We start from the raw sequence: 16295 nt of genomic DNA on the forward strand, positions 1-16295 counted from the left end.
AAAGTGGGACATGAGTTCAATTGTTAGCCATATCAAAGCCTCTCTTACCCTCTAATGTCAGTGGATATGCAATAGGCTCTCATTCCTCCCCTGACACCCTCCAAGTTTCTATCCACCCACCCACCTTGCTTGCAGCAGCTCTAACAGTGGGAGGGAAGGATCGCCACACCTGTCACTTTCTGCATCTGACACCTGGCATCCTGGTTCAGCTGCATTGGGAGATGTCATTTTCCCAGTGCTACCCATGCATATCCCAGCATTGGCGCTCTGGGGCTCATAGCTGCACCAGCGTAACAGAGGGAAGAGAAGGATTCTTCTCCCAACACACACCCATGCACATGTTGCTGCAGCAGGAGGAAGCCAGGTCAATGGGGAACTGTGTACATGGGTGGGAGGAATGTGAAGGAGATCTGTGGGGGGGGGCATCCCCTTGGTCCATCTAGTTCAGGGGTGTCCAAACTTTTTGACAGGAGGGCCACGTCATCTCTCTAACAGTGTGCCAGGGACTGGGGGAAAAAGAATTAATTTACATTTAAAATTTGAATAAATTTACATAAATGAATATATTAGAGATGGAACTTATATGAACGAATGAGGGTCTCATCATAGCTCAAAGCCTGTAAAAGACCTTGTGCAAAGCAAGGCCGGCCTTTCCTTTGCTGCCACTGCTGCTTCACAGATGTGAAACAGCAAGCAGTGGAGGGAGCCTTCGGCCTGCAGCTCGCACGAGAGGTCAAGCAGTTGGCCCTCGCGCTGAGAGCAGTTGCTTTGGACCAGTGCAGGCTCCAACAAGTCTCCAGTGAGCCAGACGCTCATTGAAGACTGGGGGCTCCCTGCAGGCCAAATTGGGCATCCCTGAGAGCCGCAAATGGCCCCTGGGCCAGGGTTTGGGCACCCTGATTTAGCTCATCATCACCAACCTAGACTAGCAGCGACTCTCCAGGGCTCTCATGCAGAAATCTCTGCCTGCATCTATGCTGCAAAATCCTATTCCATGTTTACTCAGATGTCAGTCCCATTGTATGCAATGGGATTTACTCCTGTGTTAGTGTGCATAGAACTGCAGCCCAAGATTACCACTTGCCCCAGGCCCAAGGTAAATCTGAACCAGCAAAGGTACATCTCATCTAGAGTTGCCAACTTGAACCAAGTTAATCCTGGAAATTTATTTTCCAGCATGATGTCATGTTGGAAATTGTGGAGACCCTGTTAAAATCTCCAGACTCCAGAACGAACCTGGAGAGGTGGCAACCCTATTCCCCTCGGAAATTTACCTTCCTTGAATCCCAGGCCTTGTTAACCAGCCCAGCCTCCCCCCTCATTTTTTCTCCTTCTGAACAGGAAAGAGGAAGAGAAGCTGAGACGGGAAGAGGAAGAGAAGGAGAAGGAACAGTCGGAAAAGCTAAGGACTCTTGGGTACGATGAGGCAAAACTGGCACCTTGGCAAAGGCAGATCATCCTCAAAAAAGGAGACATCTCAAAGCACTAGGATTGGGGCGCTTCCCTCCCACCCACTCACCTGTCTCCATTGTGCATTGGACCGCTTCCCTCCTGTAGATCTCAGACCCTGTGAGTTGCTCAAGAGGAGGAGGGGAATACTCCCATCCCTTCCTGTTTCCGGGCTTTTCTCTTCTCTTCGCCCAGCGCAACAACACACTCACACCCCCTCTTCCTGTCTACTTTCACCACAACCCCTCAGTTGCTCATTTACTTATCCGTCCATCCTGTACACATGTAAGACCAGCTCTGCTCCCTAAAGGTGAAGACAACCGTACCGTTCTAACTGTGACAGAACTCATTGGTGAGCACATCCACTGCCCTTCAGCTCTAGAAGTGTGAAGTGCACTGGAAAAAAAAACTGGCTATGGTTGGTGAGCACCTGTGACATCACTGTCACACATATCCCTGGAGCAGTGGTTGCCATTGGTTTTTAAGGCCTTTGTGATGCTTAGATACCACTTAAGAAAACTTTTTTGGGTGGGAAAAGGTTTGCCAGAAGCAGAAAAGGTGGTGTAAGACTCAAGGCAGGGGATATGTGGATTCCTGGAATGCATACTGAGAAAAGGAACCCACAGTTAAGAATGTTAAGTTTGTCTTCATCCTAAGGCCGAGTTGTAAAGAAAGCTAGTCAGGAAGCCCCTTTAGCAACTTGAGAAGCACATGGCTGGTGCAGAATCATCTGCTAAATATCCAAGGTGTCCATCTCCGTGCAATAAAATAATTTCTTCATGTTTGACTCTTGTTGCTCTCTTAGCACCCCTGATCCCTTGGGCTCAAGCTGAGATCTAATACCAAGTGTGGTATGAAAGACACTATACAGCTTCCTGAGAGTCTCTGCTTTTGTTCAGGCAAGTTTCTAGTCCCTGTGGCTGAGAAGAAATGCTTCAAAGCATGTGGGCAATTCTTGCTGAAACCTCAGAAGGTGTGGGGTGGGTGGGCTGAATAAGATTTCCACCCTGTGAAGCTCCTTGCCCTCCTGCGGTGATTCATATAAACAGCAGAACTGCACTATAAATGATGTAAAATGAGATTGTCAATGTACACAGTGTCCCTAATTTATGCAGAGTGCAGAATCCAGCTGTCCCTGGTGCAGAAATTGGATTGGCTGCTGAACTTGAGTAACACTTTTTGTAATTTTGCTTTACACAGAAGTCCCACTGTCACCAGTGTGGCTTGCTGCTGTGGACCAGAGGAGAAGATTGAATGTGTCAGATATGTTTAAAGATCTTTGCTGGGCTATAGCCTCTTTTGCACTTAAAACTAGCCGGACCATTCATGAGATCAACTGAGACAGTTGCCTCAGGCAGCGTATTGGCAGGGGGTGCCCACTTCCATCTCCCCTTTTGCCTTCACTGCTCCTCCTCCTCTCCTGGGATTGGAAAAGAAATGGGGTAGGGCAAAAGAGGGAGGAGAATGGTAGGCTAGAGCTTTGGAAAGAGTCTAGCTCAGCACTCTTCTCCAGACTTCCTCTCCTCCTCTTCCTCTTCTTTTCCAATTCAGGAAAAGGTGGAGCAGAGACAGGTGCAGCATCAGATAAAAGCTGCTCTGGGTCTTGGCCTAGTCCTACCCAGCCCTCTGGCAGAAAACCCAGTGAGGAGCCAAGGCTGTTTTCATTGCACAACAGATATTCCCTCTACCTGGCTAAGAAACAGAATTCCTGCTCTGTTGTCTCTGCCAGCAGTGCTCCTTCCTTGCCCAGGTCTTCTGTTAGTCGCACATTCCAAGCCAAGTACAATAGTTTTCGGTGGAGCATCCCAGAGCTTCCCACAACCAAATCTTGCCCGAGGCTGCTCCATCACAGCTGCTTGTCCCTTCCGCTTCCTCCTCCCCTTTCCCAGTACGGCCATGCGGAATCACAGTGCTCAACTTGTCCTGTGCATACCTATTCTTCTTTTGCAAAGCAAAAAACTGGCGTGTCCTTTCCAGGAACACAAGAATTTGGAGGGGCTAAGGCAAGAGGTTTCATCAGCTGCCATATGGACTGATCTGTGTCTTTAGCCATAGAGCTGTACATTTCTTAGGATATTTTTCTATTCAATTTTGTCATGTCCTTTCTTGAGCCCTCCAGTGGGCAAAGAGTCCAGTTTGTTTCTATCTAGCTCTTTTTCTCTTAACAGCTATTAAAAAAGCAAACCCCCTCCCTCTCCAAGATGGTCTGTTGTCCTTTTCCCCTTGTTCTGTCTCCTTTTTTTGGTTCTCTTGGAACAGACTTAGTCCTGGGACTGTATATTTCCACCTTATTGTTGCGACTTCCTCCCCTTTGCTTGAAGGTTGAAAACCCCGTTTTGGAGATATTCATATTGTTTGTTGGTATAATTTAAAATATTGATACCCTGCCTTTCCATCCTGCTAAAGGGGTCTTTAAGGTGGCTATCAACATATATCAAAACAGGAGCAAGCCAATTCAAAAGTCAAAAAAAAAATCAAGCACTTAAAGGAGGCAGGTGGGCCATCTCAAAAGTGGTCTGAGATAAGAGCAGTGAAAAGAGACTGAGTGCAAATCGGAAAGCTGCAGAAGGCCGACAGTTAAAAGCATGTCTTCTATTACCCACCACAAGTTTGATAATGACTGGCCTGGGCCATCTCCCTACGGTAGCAATACCACAATCTGGGGGCCACTACTAGAAAGGCCCTATGCCACAATTCTCCATAAGCACTGGGAGATAGAGAAGTGATGACCTTTTTAATGTCAGTGATCAGTGGGGCAGAGAAAGTGAGACAAGCTTCAGTAATATTGCCATTTTATTTTCACAAATGTGTATCCCGCCTTCCTTCTGCAGGTTCCAAGGCAGTTTATGATAAAAAAATTAATAAAAATAACAGAGTAATAATCAGTAAAATAACTTACAACTGTCTTTTTTTTTTTTTTTTTTTTGCTTTTAAAAGTAGTGGCCTCAAGTTAGCTGTCGCTAACTGGTCAGCATTGCTTCCAAAGGGACATCACTGGGGCTGTTCTGGGTTAAAACAGCAGTTAATCTGGACACAATAAATGGGGATAAAGACTAAAGCAGTGATTTTCATCTCACGGGACACTGGCAAGGCACTAAAATAGTCAAGGCACACCATCAGTTTTTTGACAATTGACATGGCACACTGTGCTGTCACATCCCCCAATAGCCCTACTAATAAATGACCCTCTCCCAAATTTCCACGGCACACCTGGGGACCATTCACGGCACACCAGTGTGCCACGGCACAGTGGTTGAAAATGGCTGCTATAAAGACTCAGTAGATGGTCTAAGTAAAGACTCAGCGCGTGGTCGGTCTGTGGAACTCCTTGCCACAGGATGTGGTGCTGGCGTCTAGCCTAGACGCCTTTAAAAGGGGATTGGACGAGTTTCTGGAGGAAAAATCCATTATGGGGTACAAGCCATGATGTGTATGCGCAACCTCCTGATTTTAGGAATGGGTTAAGTCAGAATGCCAGATGTAGGGGAGAGCACCAGGACGAGGTCTCTTCTTATCTGGTGTGCTCCCTGGGGCATTTGGTGGGCCGCTGTGAGATACAGGAAGCTGGACTAGATGGGCCTATGGCCTGATCCAGTGGGGCTGTTCTTATGTTCTTATGTAGATGTGGTCCGTGAAATGGAAATATACCATTTGCAGGTGCAGACAAAAGGTTTGACTCAAGCAACGGGGGGGGGGGGGGCGGAGAGGAGCCCATTTTTGGTCCATCACACACAATGGGGAAGGAGGGTAAATAATCAAGCCAGTCTGGCCAGTAAACCAGCACCTTGTGTGATAGCCAACTGGTCTTAGCTGTAACTGGGGAATGATGGCGAGCATGGCTGAAGCACTAGTACATGAGTGTGCAATAGGGGCTGGTTTCTGGTTTGACAGGGAACACTGCACTGTTCTTGTCCTTACCATGTGCAGCTATGATGAGAGTGGACCAGGATCACTGGTCCTGACCCTGACTAGAAGCCAGATGGAAGTAACCAGGGGGTGGGGATGAATACACTGTACATCTCTAAGCATATTTTGCTCTTCTCCAGCTCCCATTAGCCTGTTCAATTGTAAGGACAGTCCCATTTCTAGGAGGGTGTAGGGGACAAATAAGGACCCCCCCCCAAGATGTGAGCGGTAAGGGGTGTGTGCCTGCTATATTCCATCACACCCAGCTAGAGAACTGCAACCTCCATGGCTCAGGCAGCCCAGAAATTAACTTTTGTATAGTACCAAACCATCACACTAGGTCTTCTTCCTGATGTAAAATCACAGAATGTTCATAAACATTTTAACTTCTGAGGGGGAGGCTCAGACACAGAAACAGTAAAGGAATGAAAAGGTGACGAGGGCAGGCGGAAGGCTTGGGGGAGACAGCGAGGAACGGGAGATGAGGGCATGTGGGGAGATGTCCTTGCCCTGACCAGGTGCAGCAAAACTTGGAGATGGTGTCCTGCATGCCTTATATGGCAAGGTCTCCTACTGAGCTGACAGCACTTCAGAGGGCTCAAAGCTCTCTCAGCACCCTTTGTAAGGTAGGTCAGTAGCATTAGCTCATTATTGTGGATGGGCAAGCTGAGGTCATCTTGAGAGTTCATAGCTGTTGCAAAAATGGAGCTGCAGCCATACTTGGCTCACAATCACAACTTCATCTCTGAGTATGAGCTGCAACAATAACTAGAACAAGAGCAAATAAACTGGCCAAGTATTCCTAGAATACATCTGCTACTACCAAGCAGGAGAAAAAAAACCTAAATACATATTTAAAATGGACATAAAATGTCTACAAGCCTTCCAACCTTAAACGGTTTGGGGTTACTTTGCCCAGGGAGCAGCAATAGCATATTTTGTATCTCTGGTGTGCGACATCTAGTATGCAAACTGTTTTGTTTGCTTTTCCTACCTGGTGAGAAGGCTATCAGCATTCCCATTTTACAGATGGGGAAACTGAGGCCAAGACAAGCATGTGACGAAATTCTGGGCTTGTCTTGCACTATATAACCTTACTCTACGTTAAAGTATACAATAAATTGCTAAAGATATATCTCTCTCTCTGTCATGCACATTCATTTGTATTTTATGTAGCATGATGCAGGAAAGTGCAACTGGATATAGTATCATTGGGTATTGTACACAGGTACAGTGCAGTAATGCTGGGGGAGGGAACTGAACCTTTCCTCCTGCACCATTTCTTCCCAGGAGACACTCTAGTCCATCACTCTTTTCTCCTCCACACTTCCTCTTCCGTTCCGTTCTCATGTTCCTTTTTGAACTCAAGGAGAGGGAGGAGGAATGTAGGCTGCCATAATGCCAGTTAGCTGGAGACAGGCAGCATTTAGCACAGCGCCTCTGGGGCCTAGAGGTCGAAGGCCTCTATATGTCAGCAGTGCCATCTGAGGAAGGGACAAGCCACCCTGATCTCAGGGGCTGGGTGGTGAGTTGTTTGGCTGAAGTAGTTGCCGCAGCTCTTGGGCGCAACCCCCCAACTCCATCTCCTCCAGAGCGGCAAAGATGGCTTCCATTGTGGCACCTTGCTTTTGCCACCAGCACTTCAGCATCTCATACTGCTGTTCCCGGAGCTGCCGGTGCTCCAGCTCCACTGCCTCAATCTCGCTGTCCCGCAGGCCCAAGCTGCGCACAAACTCCTTCCAGCGGCGAACGGGGACCACGTCGATGATGGTGTATAACTGTCTGCCTTGCAGGGGTGCGCTGTGGCACCGGGTGGGCCTGAGCATCGGCAAGCCAGGCTGAGGAAGGGACAGAAGGGAACCTGAACAGGAGAGGAAGAGTCAGCGCACTTGCGCTTGCAAAAGAGGCAGTGCTTAGCCTTGTTTCAGCGTCTCTGTTTGTGGACTACTGTCCATTCCGTGCAGGCTTTGTTCACAGGGCTAGCCCAAGACCATCGGGCTCCAGCTGCCCACCCTTACCTGGTGACGCACCAGCTTCTGCTTCTCCTCCTCCCTGGATTGGAAAGGGAAGAGAGAGACAGAATGGAAGAGGAAGTGTGGAAGAGAGAAGAATGATGGTGTTCGCAGCGGTCTCCGCTACACACCGGGAATGCCTTCTCTGGTGCAACCAGCTCTTACCATTCTAGTGCACCATGGGTCTTCATGTCCCCAGATCGGGACAATGCGAGCTCTGGCCAGTCACATTATGGTGCACCATGGAACCATGTCCCCAAATTGGATGACATGATCTTCTGGGCAGTTGTATCTGCCTGGAAATCCAGGCGTTGGGGCATTGCGCCTGGATTTCCAGGCAGATACAACTGTCCAGAACATCATGTCATCCCAATTTGGGGACACAAAGTCCCATGGAGTGCTGGAATGGTAAGAGCCAGTCACCGGGGGGGGGGATTCACCCAAACGGTGGCGCTGGCTTGTGGGCTGGGTTTGGAGGGGGCTGGTGTTGAGCATCTCCAACTCTTTATATCACTCTTTTCTATTACATCCCCTCTTTCATTTTACAATCCCTGGAGAAGGAGGAGCAATGATGGGGTTGGTGGGCAGCTGGAATGGGCTTCCCCATACCAGTCTGCTTTCTGCGGTAACTGCCTCAGTTTGCCTCACAGATGGGCCGGCTTCATTCATGTATCTCTGCGGTTTTCAAACTCTCCGGGAGTTTGAAGCCTGCAGTAAGTCTTTGCGGGGGCAGGGGGGAGGCAGCAGGGGCGGGGGGGAGGCAGCGACGCCATCCCCAGGAGCGCGTCGCTCAGGGGGCTGCAGGGACTGGTGTGCACCCTCCAGTCCCTGCAGCAGCCGTCCCTGTGTGCAGGGAGCTCTGCGCAAGCGCCCCACTCTCCCTTTCCCTGACCTGGGGCGCCCTGCAGGCGCTCGCGCAGGGCTCCCCGCACACAGGGACGGCTGCTGCAGGGAGTCCCTGCAGTCCCTGCAGCCCCCTCAGAAGGGAAAGCGGAGTGATCATGCTCTGCTTCCAGTTTCGCAGAGAGGGGCGCAATCGCTCCGCTTTCCCTTTTCCTGACCTGGGGAGCCCTGCCGAAGGCAAGTGCACCCAAGCCCCTGCAGCCCCCCTGAGTGGCACAATCTGCAGGATTGTCTCCTGGCTGCCCCGTCCCTTAAGGGGGCAGAGGCCAGGACCCACAGATTGGGGCACCGTGACACCCCAGTTTGAATTCCACTGATGTATCTGATGAAGTGGTGTATGATATCCAAGAAGCTCATATTGAAATAACTTGGTTTACCTTTGCAGACCTCCTTTACAGGCCTCTGTGCTGTTACATTACACTTTGAGCCCCCAAAAGCACAGGATGATTCTAGGAGATTGGTGGTGGCAACGGGGTCCTTTGGCCAAATGCCCTCTATGGATCCCCTCTGACTTGGATGCTCCCCCAAAGCTGCCCGCAAGCTGACCAGCCACAAATGAGAATTTTCCCCCCAGTGTGGAGTCTTGGGGTTGCTGGGGAGTGGAAAAGAGAAGGACAAGAGAGTTGCTCTGTTGCTGCTCTGGGCAGAAGCAGAAAGGTACAGTTGGGCAGGGAGGAGCCGCAGGTGGGCTCCCCTGAAGGCTGGGAGGCCCTTGGGCACTGCCCAAGGAGGGTGTTCCCAACATGGCTATGTGAAGACCTAGGGAGACCCATCTTCCATGTTAAGATAAGCTTGACAAAAGAGGCGCTTACCAGCAGTGGGGGGCTTCTTGGTCCATCTCCTCTTGCAGTACATCACGAGAACCCCCACTAGCAGTGGACAGATGATGCACAGGCTCACATATTCCACTCTGAAACCTGGAGCAACTTGCAAGGAGAGACAGCAAAAAGTGAGGCACGATTGTAACTTCCGACACTCCCCTTGGCTCCATCCAGCACCTGGCGCATGTAACAGATGCCTCTGCAGCAACTCCTCCCAAGGGGGGCCAGCGCAAAAGAGGACCTGTGGCAAGAGCAAGCTACAGGCTCTAGTCTCCTGCTCCTGGCTCTTTTCAAATCCAAGGAGCAGGAGGAGTGGCAGAGGGGTCTTTTTAAAGGCAAGGTAACCCTAGGAAGCTGAGCCCTAGTGTTGCCCACCAACCAGAGAAACGAATTAGCCTGCAACCTTAAGAGCCTCTTGATTGCCAGAAGTCAGAAGGGGTGCTTTGGGAGGGGGAGGGAAGGATAAGTGCCTGCTTACAGCTGCAGGTCAATTTGTTGCTAAAGGCACAGGAGCAAGAATGGAGGAAAATGGTGGCAACCCTAGCTGGGAATATTGTTCATAAGAATTGTCTGATGCAATGTTAGTGGGGGCATCTATTGGGACTGCCTTTTGAGAAGGGAGAGAGCAGGCATTTGCAATGGAAAAACATGTGTTAAGTTGCAGATAGTTTTACTAGCGAGGCCCAGATTCAAATCCTGTCAAGTTTGGCTTTAGAACTGATTCTTTCTCTCTCAGCCTAACTGATGTGACAAGATGAGATACCCCTCAAAGGAGTTTAGGGTGCACACAAAGGGAGACAAAACAGGAACAGAAAAATAACCCTATTTTTCCCAATCGTGAGTGTGCTTTATGGATACAGCAGTTACCATCAGACAGCAGGTTGCTGTTAACTGGTATAAAATAGCTGCAGTCCTATACCTGGGAGTACGCCCCATGGCACTCACTTCTGAATAGACATGCGCAGGTTTGCACTGTACGTGTTTGAGCTCTGAATCAGGACCTCCCTCGGTTTGAATCTTGCTCTGCCATGAAGTCTCACAGGGTGGCTGTAGGCCAGCCCCTCCTTCTCAGCCTCAGTCTTTCCCATCTGCAATATGGAGATGATAATACCTACTGTACCTGCCTTACAGGGTTGTCATACAGCTCAAATTGAGACAATGCAAAGCACTGTGCCTGCTCAGAAATCACCATACAAATGTATTAGTGGCGGGCCCATTTTACAGATGGGGAAAACTGAGGTTCAAGTTTGGTTTAAATGCAGCCCAAGCATGCAATTTTCATGGTCAGGGTGCAGCAGCAGGCCTTCTTGCACCACGCACAGAACCTTCAATATGAATCAGAGCCTGACAAGGAGCCAGGAGTTCCAGGACCACCAAGACATACCAGGGTTGCAGAATTGCATACCAGGGTTGCAGGGTTTAATGTCAGGATTCGAGCTGTAAGGCAAAAAAAGGGGGGGGGTTATTTAAGGTAACAAGAGGACTGTTGCAAAACGATGAATCTTGGGAGTGTGATTCTGTGCTGGAGGAGCCAGGGATCTTGCACAGTGGAATCTCAGAGGCCCCCCTCAAATGACATGACAAGTGTGAAGCAGGACCAATGTGCCTGGAGCTTGATTGCTCTTCCTTTCAACAGTCACGCTGCCCCTTATCCTTTCCTCCCTTGCCCCTTTCCTCCCACATGCCCAGCAACAATCACCATTATCTGTGTTTTGACTTTCATCAGCCCCCCTTTTCTACTTTTGCAGGAAAGCACAAATTCAAACATTTGAGATGGGCTGGCTCATCTGTGGGGCTGGCTGAGAAACACACCTCTGGTGGGACATTGGCAGGGGGAGTCTATCACAGTCCTCCTACTCCTTGGACTGGAAGAGGAGGACGCAGCTGAAGTTTGTGGAGAAGGGAAGTGTGGGTGAGAACATCTCCAACCCTCCTCCACCCTTCCTCTTACAATCCATGCCCATCTTCCTTTTCCAGACCAGGATGTGGGAGGTACATCACTTGATGGGGGGGGGGGAGAGTTGCCTCTCTTGGGCCAGCCCTGATCTGAGGTCCAGGTTAGGAGCCACAGTACAAGACTTCTTATACAAAGGTCATTGCTAGCCCTGATTTTGCACTCCCAGTACAAAAACCACATGTTTATTATGGCTGATAAGTGACCCGAATGTAGATTGTTGGATCCATGAAATATAAAAGCATGGTTGCAACTGGACATGGAGAAAGGATCATCAGACCAGTTGTGGGTGATATGTCTGTGTGCAGTCTATGCATTCAGCATTGTGCTGACCTCGTCTCTGCTGTCACAGTTACATGTTCTGAACATACAGTGACAAGAGACAGAAATCACCACAGAAATAAAGGGACAGGTGAGGTTCCACGTTTGGGCCACAAGTCTTTTCTAAACCCAGAGTGTCTATGAGCACACTTTGAGTATATACTCAGTCCTCCCACAGCTATCAGAGGGACTCTGTGGCACAAGACCAGGTGCACTGCTTGGAAGCAAAACTCACTGGGTTCAACTGGGCCAAGTCATTCTGCATCATTTTTGCCACCTCCATGCTGGACATTGGCTTGACTCAGTCATGTTCTTGGCATATAGGGCTTTGGCTGAACCCTCCATGTTAGAGCTCTCAGCTGGCCCACCTCTCTCTCCTCTTACAGGCTTCCTTTTCCATCTATCTCCCCTCTTTTGAAGCCAGAGAGTGGGAGGAGGAGGAAGAGGAGCAGCAATGGCAATGGCTGCCAGGTGGCGGAGGCAACAACTGAGAAAAATACTAGATAGTCTGGGGTCATTCCTGGCCTGGGGGGTATTTTTTAAGAGCTGAAAGGCACGGTATAAATATATAGAGCACTAAATGGAACCAACAGTGTCATCTAAGTGAGTGGCCATCACTGCCGCCCATGATGGTGAATCCCATAAGCTTATTCTACACTGAGAACCTTGCTGTGGTGGAGGACAAGTGCTCATATTGGAGGAGAAGGAGAAATTAACCAACATGCCCCCCCCGCCCCATATCTGCCAGGAAGCAAGCAAGGTCAGAGAGGAGGCTCACGTTGGCGGCTGCAGCAGCAGGCAGGCATTATTTGTGCTGAGGTTGTAACCAGGCAAACAGTCCCCACATTTCGCATCTTGTGTTTCTGAACCTGCAAGAGAAAATATTTGGGGACAGGTCACACAGAGGCATACCCATGCATTTGCATGCAGTTCTGAGCCTTCCCCCCCCCCACTGTCCCCAGCACAAACAAGGGGCAAGCACTGCTGTTTGATTTCTCACTGCTCAGGTAGACTGCTCCTGCTCCAAAGCTATTGTACACACCCACACAAACCCATCCTTGCTAGTTGGAGCTGGCCAATGGCATGTCTTCTGATGTGGCCCACTAGCAATGCTCCATGGCTAACCATGCATTTCGGTATTAGATGAGGTTGTCCCTCTGCCTCACCTGCTGCCCTTACTAAGCCTCTGAGCAGCCTGCTGTCCTGCTTTGACTCTGCATTCGGAGCAATCCAATCAGATTTATGCACCCCATTCCCCAAGAGACACTCACTGGAAGGAGACCAGAACAGAGCAGTCAGTCATCAGCCTCTAACATTAATCGTGGCTGCTACTAATCTGTTGCGCTCCCCTAAATCTCTGGTGCAGCCACATTTGGAGAACTGTATCCAGTTTGGGTCACCACACCTCAAAGAGGGTGTTGGAGAGCTGGGACAGGTGCAGGAGAGGCTGGCCAAAATAATTCAAGGACTGGAGCACCTTCCTTGCAAGAAAAAGCTACAACATCTGGGGGATTTTAGCTTGGAGGCAACTAGAGGGGGAATGGAATAAGCCTGGGGCTTCTAAAATGGTCTAAAAGGGGCATTAGAGAAATTCATAGAGGACAAATCCAGCATTGGCTACTGGCCATGGTGGCTCAATGCACCCTCCAGGTTCAGAGGCAGTCTACCAGTCCGAAAGGCAGGCGCAGGCAGGCCCCACCCAAACCATGCCGGAAAGGATGCTCACGTTTTCTGCCACTCCTTTCTTGTTTACGTTGGTGCCCCCACACCCTCAGCATTGCCATGTCTGCCTCCACTTCACCTAAACAGGCTGGACAAACCCAGGCTGCTTCAGAGGAGTGACAGTCAGAGGAGCAGGCCACAGGGGAATGAGAGGCAGAGCTGGGGAAGGGGAGGGGTTGCTGCCACGGTCCATCATTCTTCTGGGAGGGTGAAGCAGCAGCCTCTGACAGAGGAGGAAACTGTGCAGAAGGAAGGTCCCTGTTGGCCTGATCCTCGTCACTCTCATGCTCCTTCAAGGACAGCAAGCAAGAGGATGATTAGGGCAGTGCCAGAGGGAAGATACCAGCAGGGACAGCGGGCTGGTGGAGGCAGCAGACACCGCCAACTCTAATCCAATTTCCTAAGCAGACACTTCATCCAGCCTCATGAGAGGACTGGCCTTGGTTGCAGGGCAAGGTAATAGTGGGCAAGGAAACTGCGTTCATCTCCTGCCTGTGTGTCTCCCACTTGGTGGACCACTGTGGGAAATGGGATGATGGACTAGACAGGGCCATCTGTCTAATCCACTTTAGGCCACTGGAGCTCAGCTGATGCAGGCAAGGAGCAAGTGTCCCTAAACTAGAGGCATCTCTAGGATAGAGCCTGAGAGGCACCTGCCCCAGGTGCTACAGCAGGGGGGAACACATGACTGCCCCTCTGGCTTTGCTCTAGTTATGGAGCAGGAGGCTTCGTGCTCTCTGTTCCTTCTCCTCCAAAGGGGAGCCTCCTCAGGGAGCACAAAACCACCGCAGCGAGCACCCTCTCCTCCATGGAGAACCAGAAGTGATGTCACAATGTCACATTGTCACATGACATTGTGGCATCTCAGGTGTTGGGCTAGTGAGTTATGCCTCTACCCAAAACATTCTATTCCTGATTTGGGGGTTCCTGATCCAAGTACTGGAAGCAGCACCAGGGCCGACTCACAGTTCCTCTCCATTGTCTTGTTTTCAGCCATGCAGGGGGTGCAATTAAGGCAGGTGAAGTCATCGCAAGGACCCCGTTTTATGTTGCAGTCTTTGTACTGTCCAGGCTTGCAGCCGCACTTCGTGTTTGAGTTGGCTGTGCAGTTCTTCTCCACCACCTGATCATCTAAAGCCAAGCTAGATTAATTATTATGCTTTGCGTCGGGGAGGGGGGTTGGCCCATCCATGAGGTGCCCTAAATCAGTCCAGGCAGATTGGTGGAGGGGAGGGCACCACTAACTGCCTGCATCTCTTACTCCACCTTTGCTGCCATGCCCCTTGAATTTGAGAAGGAAGCACAGGTCAGGAAGTATGGAGGAGAAGAAAGCAGAGGGGAGGGCTAGGCTGTCTCTGGTGTCTGGTCAAGGGGGCAGCATTTGGTGAAGCCTGTGGCATTGCAGCTTGGGTCAGCCAGGCAGAGCTGTCACCTTGCCTGAAGCTTTTTCTGGTGATGTCCTCCCCTGCAACTTAGTGTTGGACATTCCTGGAGGGAATGGGTGCTGACTTCAGGTCAATCCTGGAGGTCAGGGATTCTCCAGCTAGGGCTGGGCTACACACCAAGGAGTGCAGGAGGAAGAGAGGCAGCAAAGGAAATGAAAGGGGGTACCAACATATGGGCTTCCAGATCTTGGGTCAAGTTCCAGATGCCCCCCAGTAGTGCAAAGGGATGAAGCAAGAGTCAGGCTGCGCTTCCACTCCCCTGCATCCTGTGCCCAGCGTGCCAAGCCCCCCTCTGGCTCCAGCCCATCTGGCCCCCAAATTGACCCAGTTCCCCAGATTCTCACTCTCGCATGTCCTGCACAGGAGACATTCTTTGTAGAGGAGGTACGATCCGGTTTTGCACATACATGAGCACCCTGGATCTCCTGTTCTGCAGCCTGATGGTGATGTGACCTGTTCTGCAATGCAAATGCCACCAGTCATATTTGACCACCACCACCCTGTTCCAGGCAGCCCAGAGCATGTGGCACGTGAGAATCGAACACACAAGGAAGTCATCAGCTGCCTCACCTGATGGGCACTGCTTCTGCACTGTCCTCTTCAGCCGGCTGACATGCAGTCTCTCATGGTTGCCACCCGTTTGGTTCCTTTGCCTCTTCAGTTCTCGGAAGACCCACCTGAGCCCCTCCTTGCTCTCATCGCCTGAGATTTGGGAGCTGCCAGCTGAGACCAAGAGAAGCATCAGGAAGACCTGCACAGTGGACAGAAGTGGGGGACAGAGCTTGCTGGTGAAGTGGCTGCCACAATGCTGTGAGTGGCTTGTTAGGAGAGGCTCAGGGCCACTTCACACTTGCTATTTGGGGTGCACACCTCAAAGTCACAATGGGAGAGAGCCGTGCACACAGGTGTACTGACCTTGCCCTGGACATGGGGGGGCCAAACAGCCCACTACAGTGAGATCCAGAAATGTGGGGACCTAAGTGGTGAAGCCAAGACTTCCCTGAACCTGCAGTTGCATAACAAATGCATCCCCCTACCAAGCAGTGCATCAGCCACCACTGCCACAGTACTTCCTCCTATGTTCAAGGTTTTAGAAAGAAAAGGACAACAGTGTGGAAGAGGAAGTGTGGGAAGAGAAGAGTGGTGGGCTAGTGTGTCTTCAGGGACACACTCCAGCCCACCCCTCTCTTCTCTTCCACACTTCCTCTTCCACTCCATCCTCCTTTCTTCAGTCCAAGAACTTGGAAGATCAAAGACCTGCACATCGTTGGGGGGGGGAGGAATTTGGCATGCTCCCTCAAGCACTGGGGGATTCCCTCTTTGCAGGTTCTTCCTTGAAGAAGAGGCCTCTCACTATCTATGATTGTACAACCTGTGGGATTATCCTGTGGCCTGGTGTCCACCCCTTCACCAACTCAAGAGCTGCAGTGATGGATCATGCCCAAGTAGATCCATCTGGTCCCACATCCTGTTGCCCTTGTCGTCCAATCAGATGGCAGCTAGAAGTGTAAAAGTTGGGCTTGGTGGAAATGGCTCTCCCCTGCCATTTGTGCCCAGCACCTGGCATTCATGGGCAGACCCATGATGCTGCCTTCTTTTTTTTCTAATGCCACTGGAAGCCTGCACACTACCCTCACAGCAGGGTAAGGTGGCAGAGTCCTGAGCTGCTAGAACAAACTGTACCGCATTAAAGCATAGTTGGGGAATGGTTGGTTGGTTGGTTGGCAGCCTTCAGTCTCGAAAGACTATGGTATAAGGTATA

General features: G+C 50.5%; 1 protein-coding gene across 1 annotated transcript in view; it reads left to right on the top strand.

The window, feature by feature from the left end:
* Positions 1-2202, top strand: part of ESPN (espin) — a 116084-nt gene extending 113882 nt beyond the window's left edge. Inside the window, exon 16 of the mRNA XM_066637267.1 lies at positions 1342-2202. Coding sequence (XP_066493364.1) covers positions 1342-1489 — 148 coding nt within the window. The 3' untranslated portion in view covers positions 1490-2202. The remainder of the gene's footprint in view (positions 1-1341) is intronic.
* Positions 2203-16295: the final 14093 nt, after the last annotated feature.

Source organism: Tiliqua scincoides, chromosome 9 (assembly GCF_035046505.1).
Source record: "Tiliqua scincoides isolate rTilSci1 chromosome 9, rTilSci1.hap2, whole genome shotgun sequence".
NCBI classification, from domain to species: domain Eukaryota; kingdom Metazoa; phylum Chordata; class Lepidosauria; order Squamata; family Scincidae; genus Tiliqua; species Tiliqua scincoides.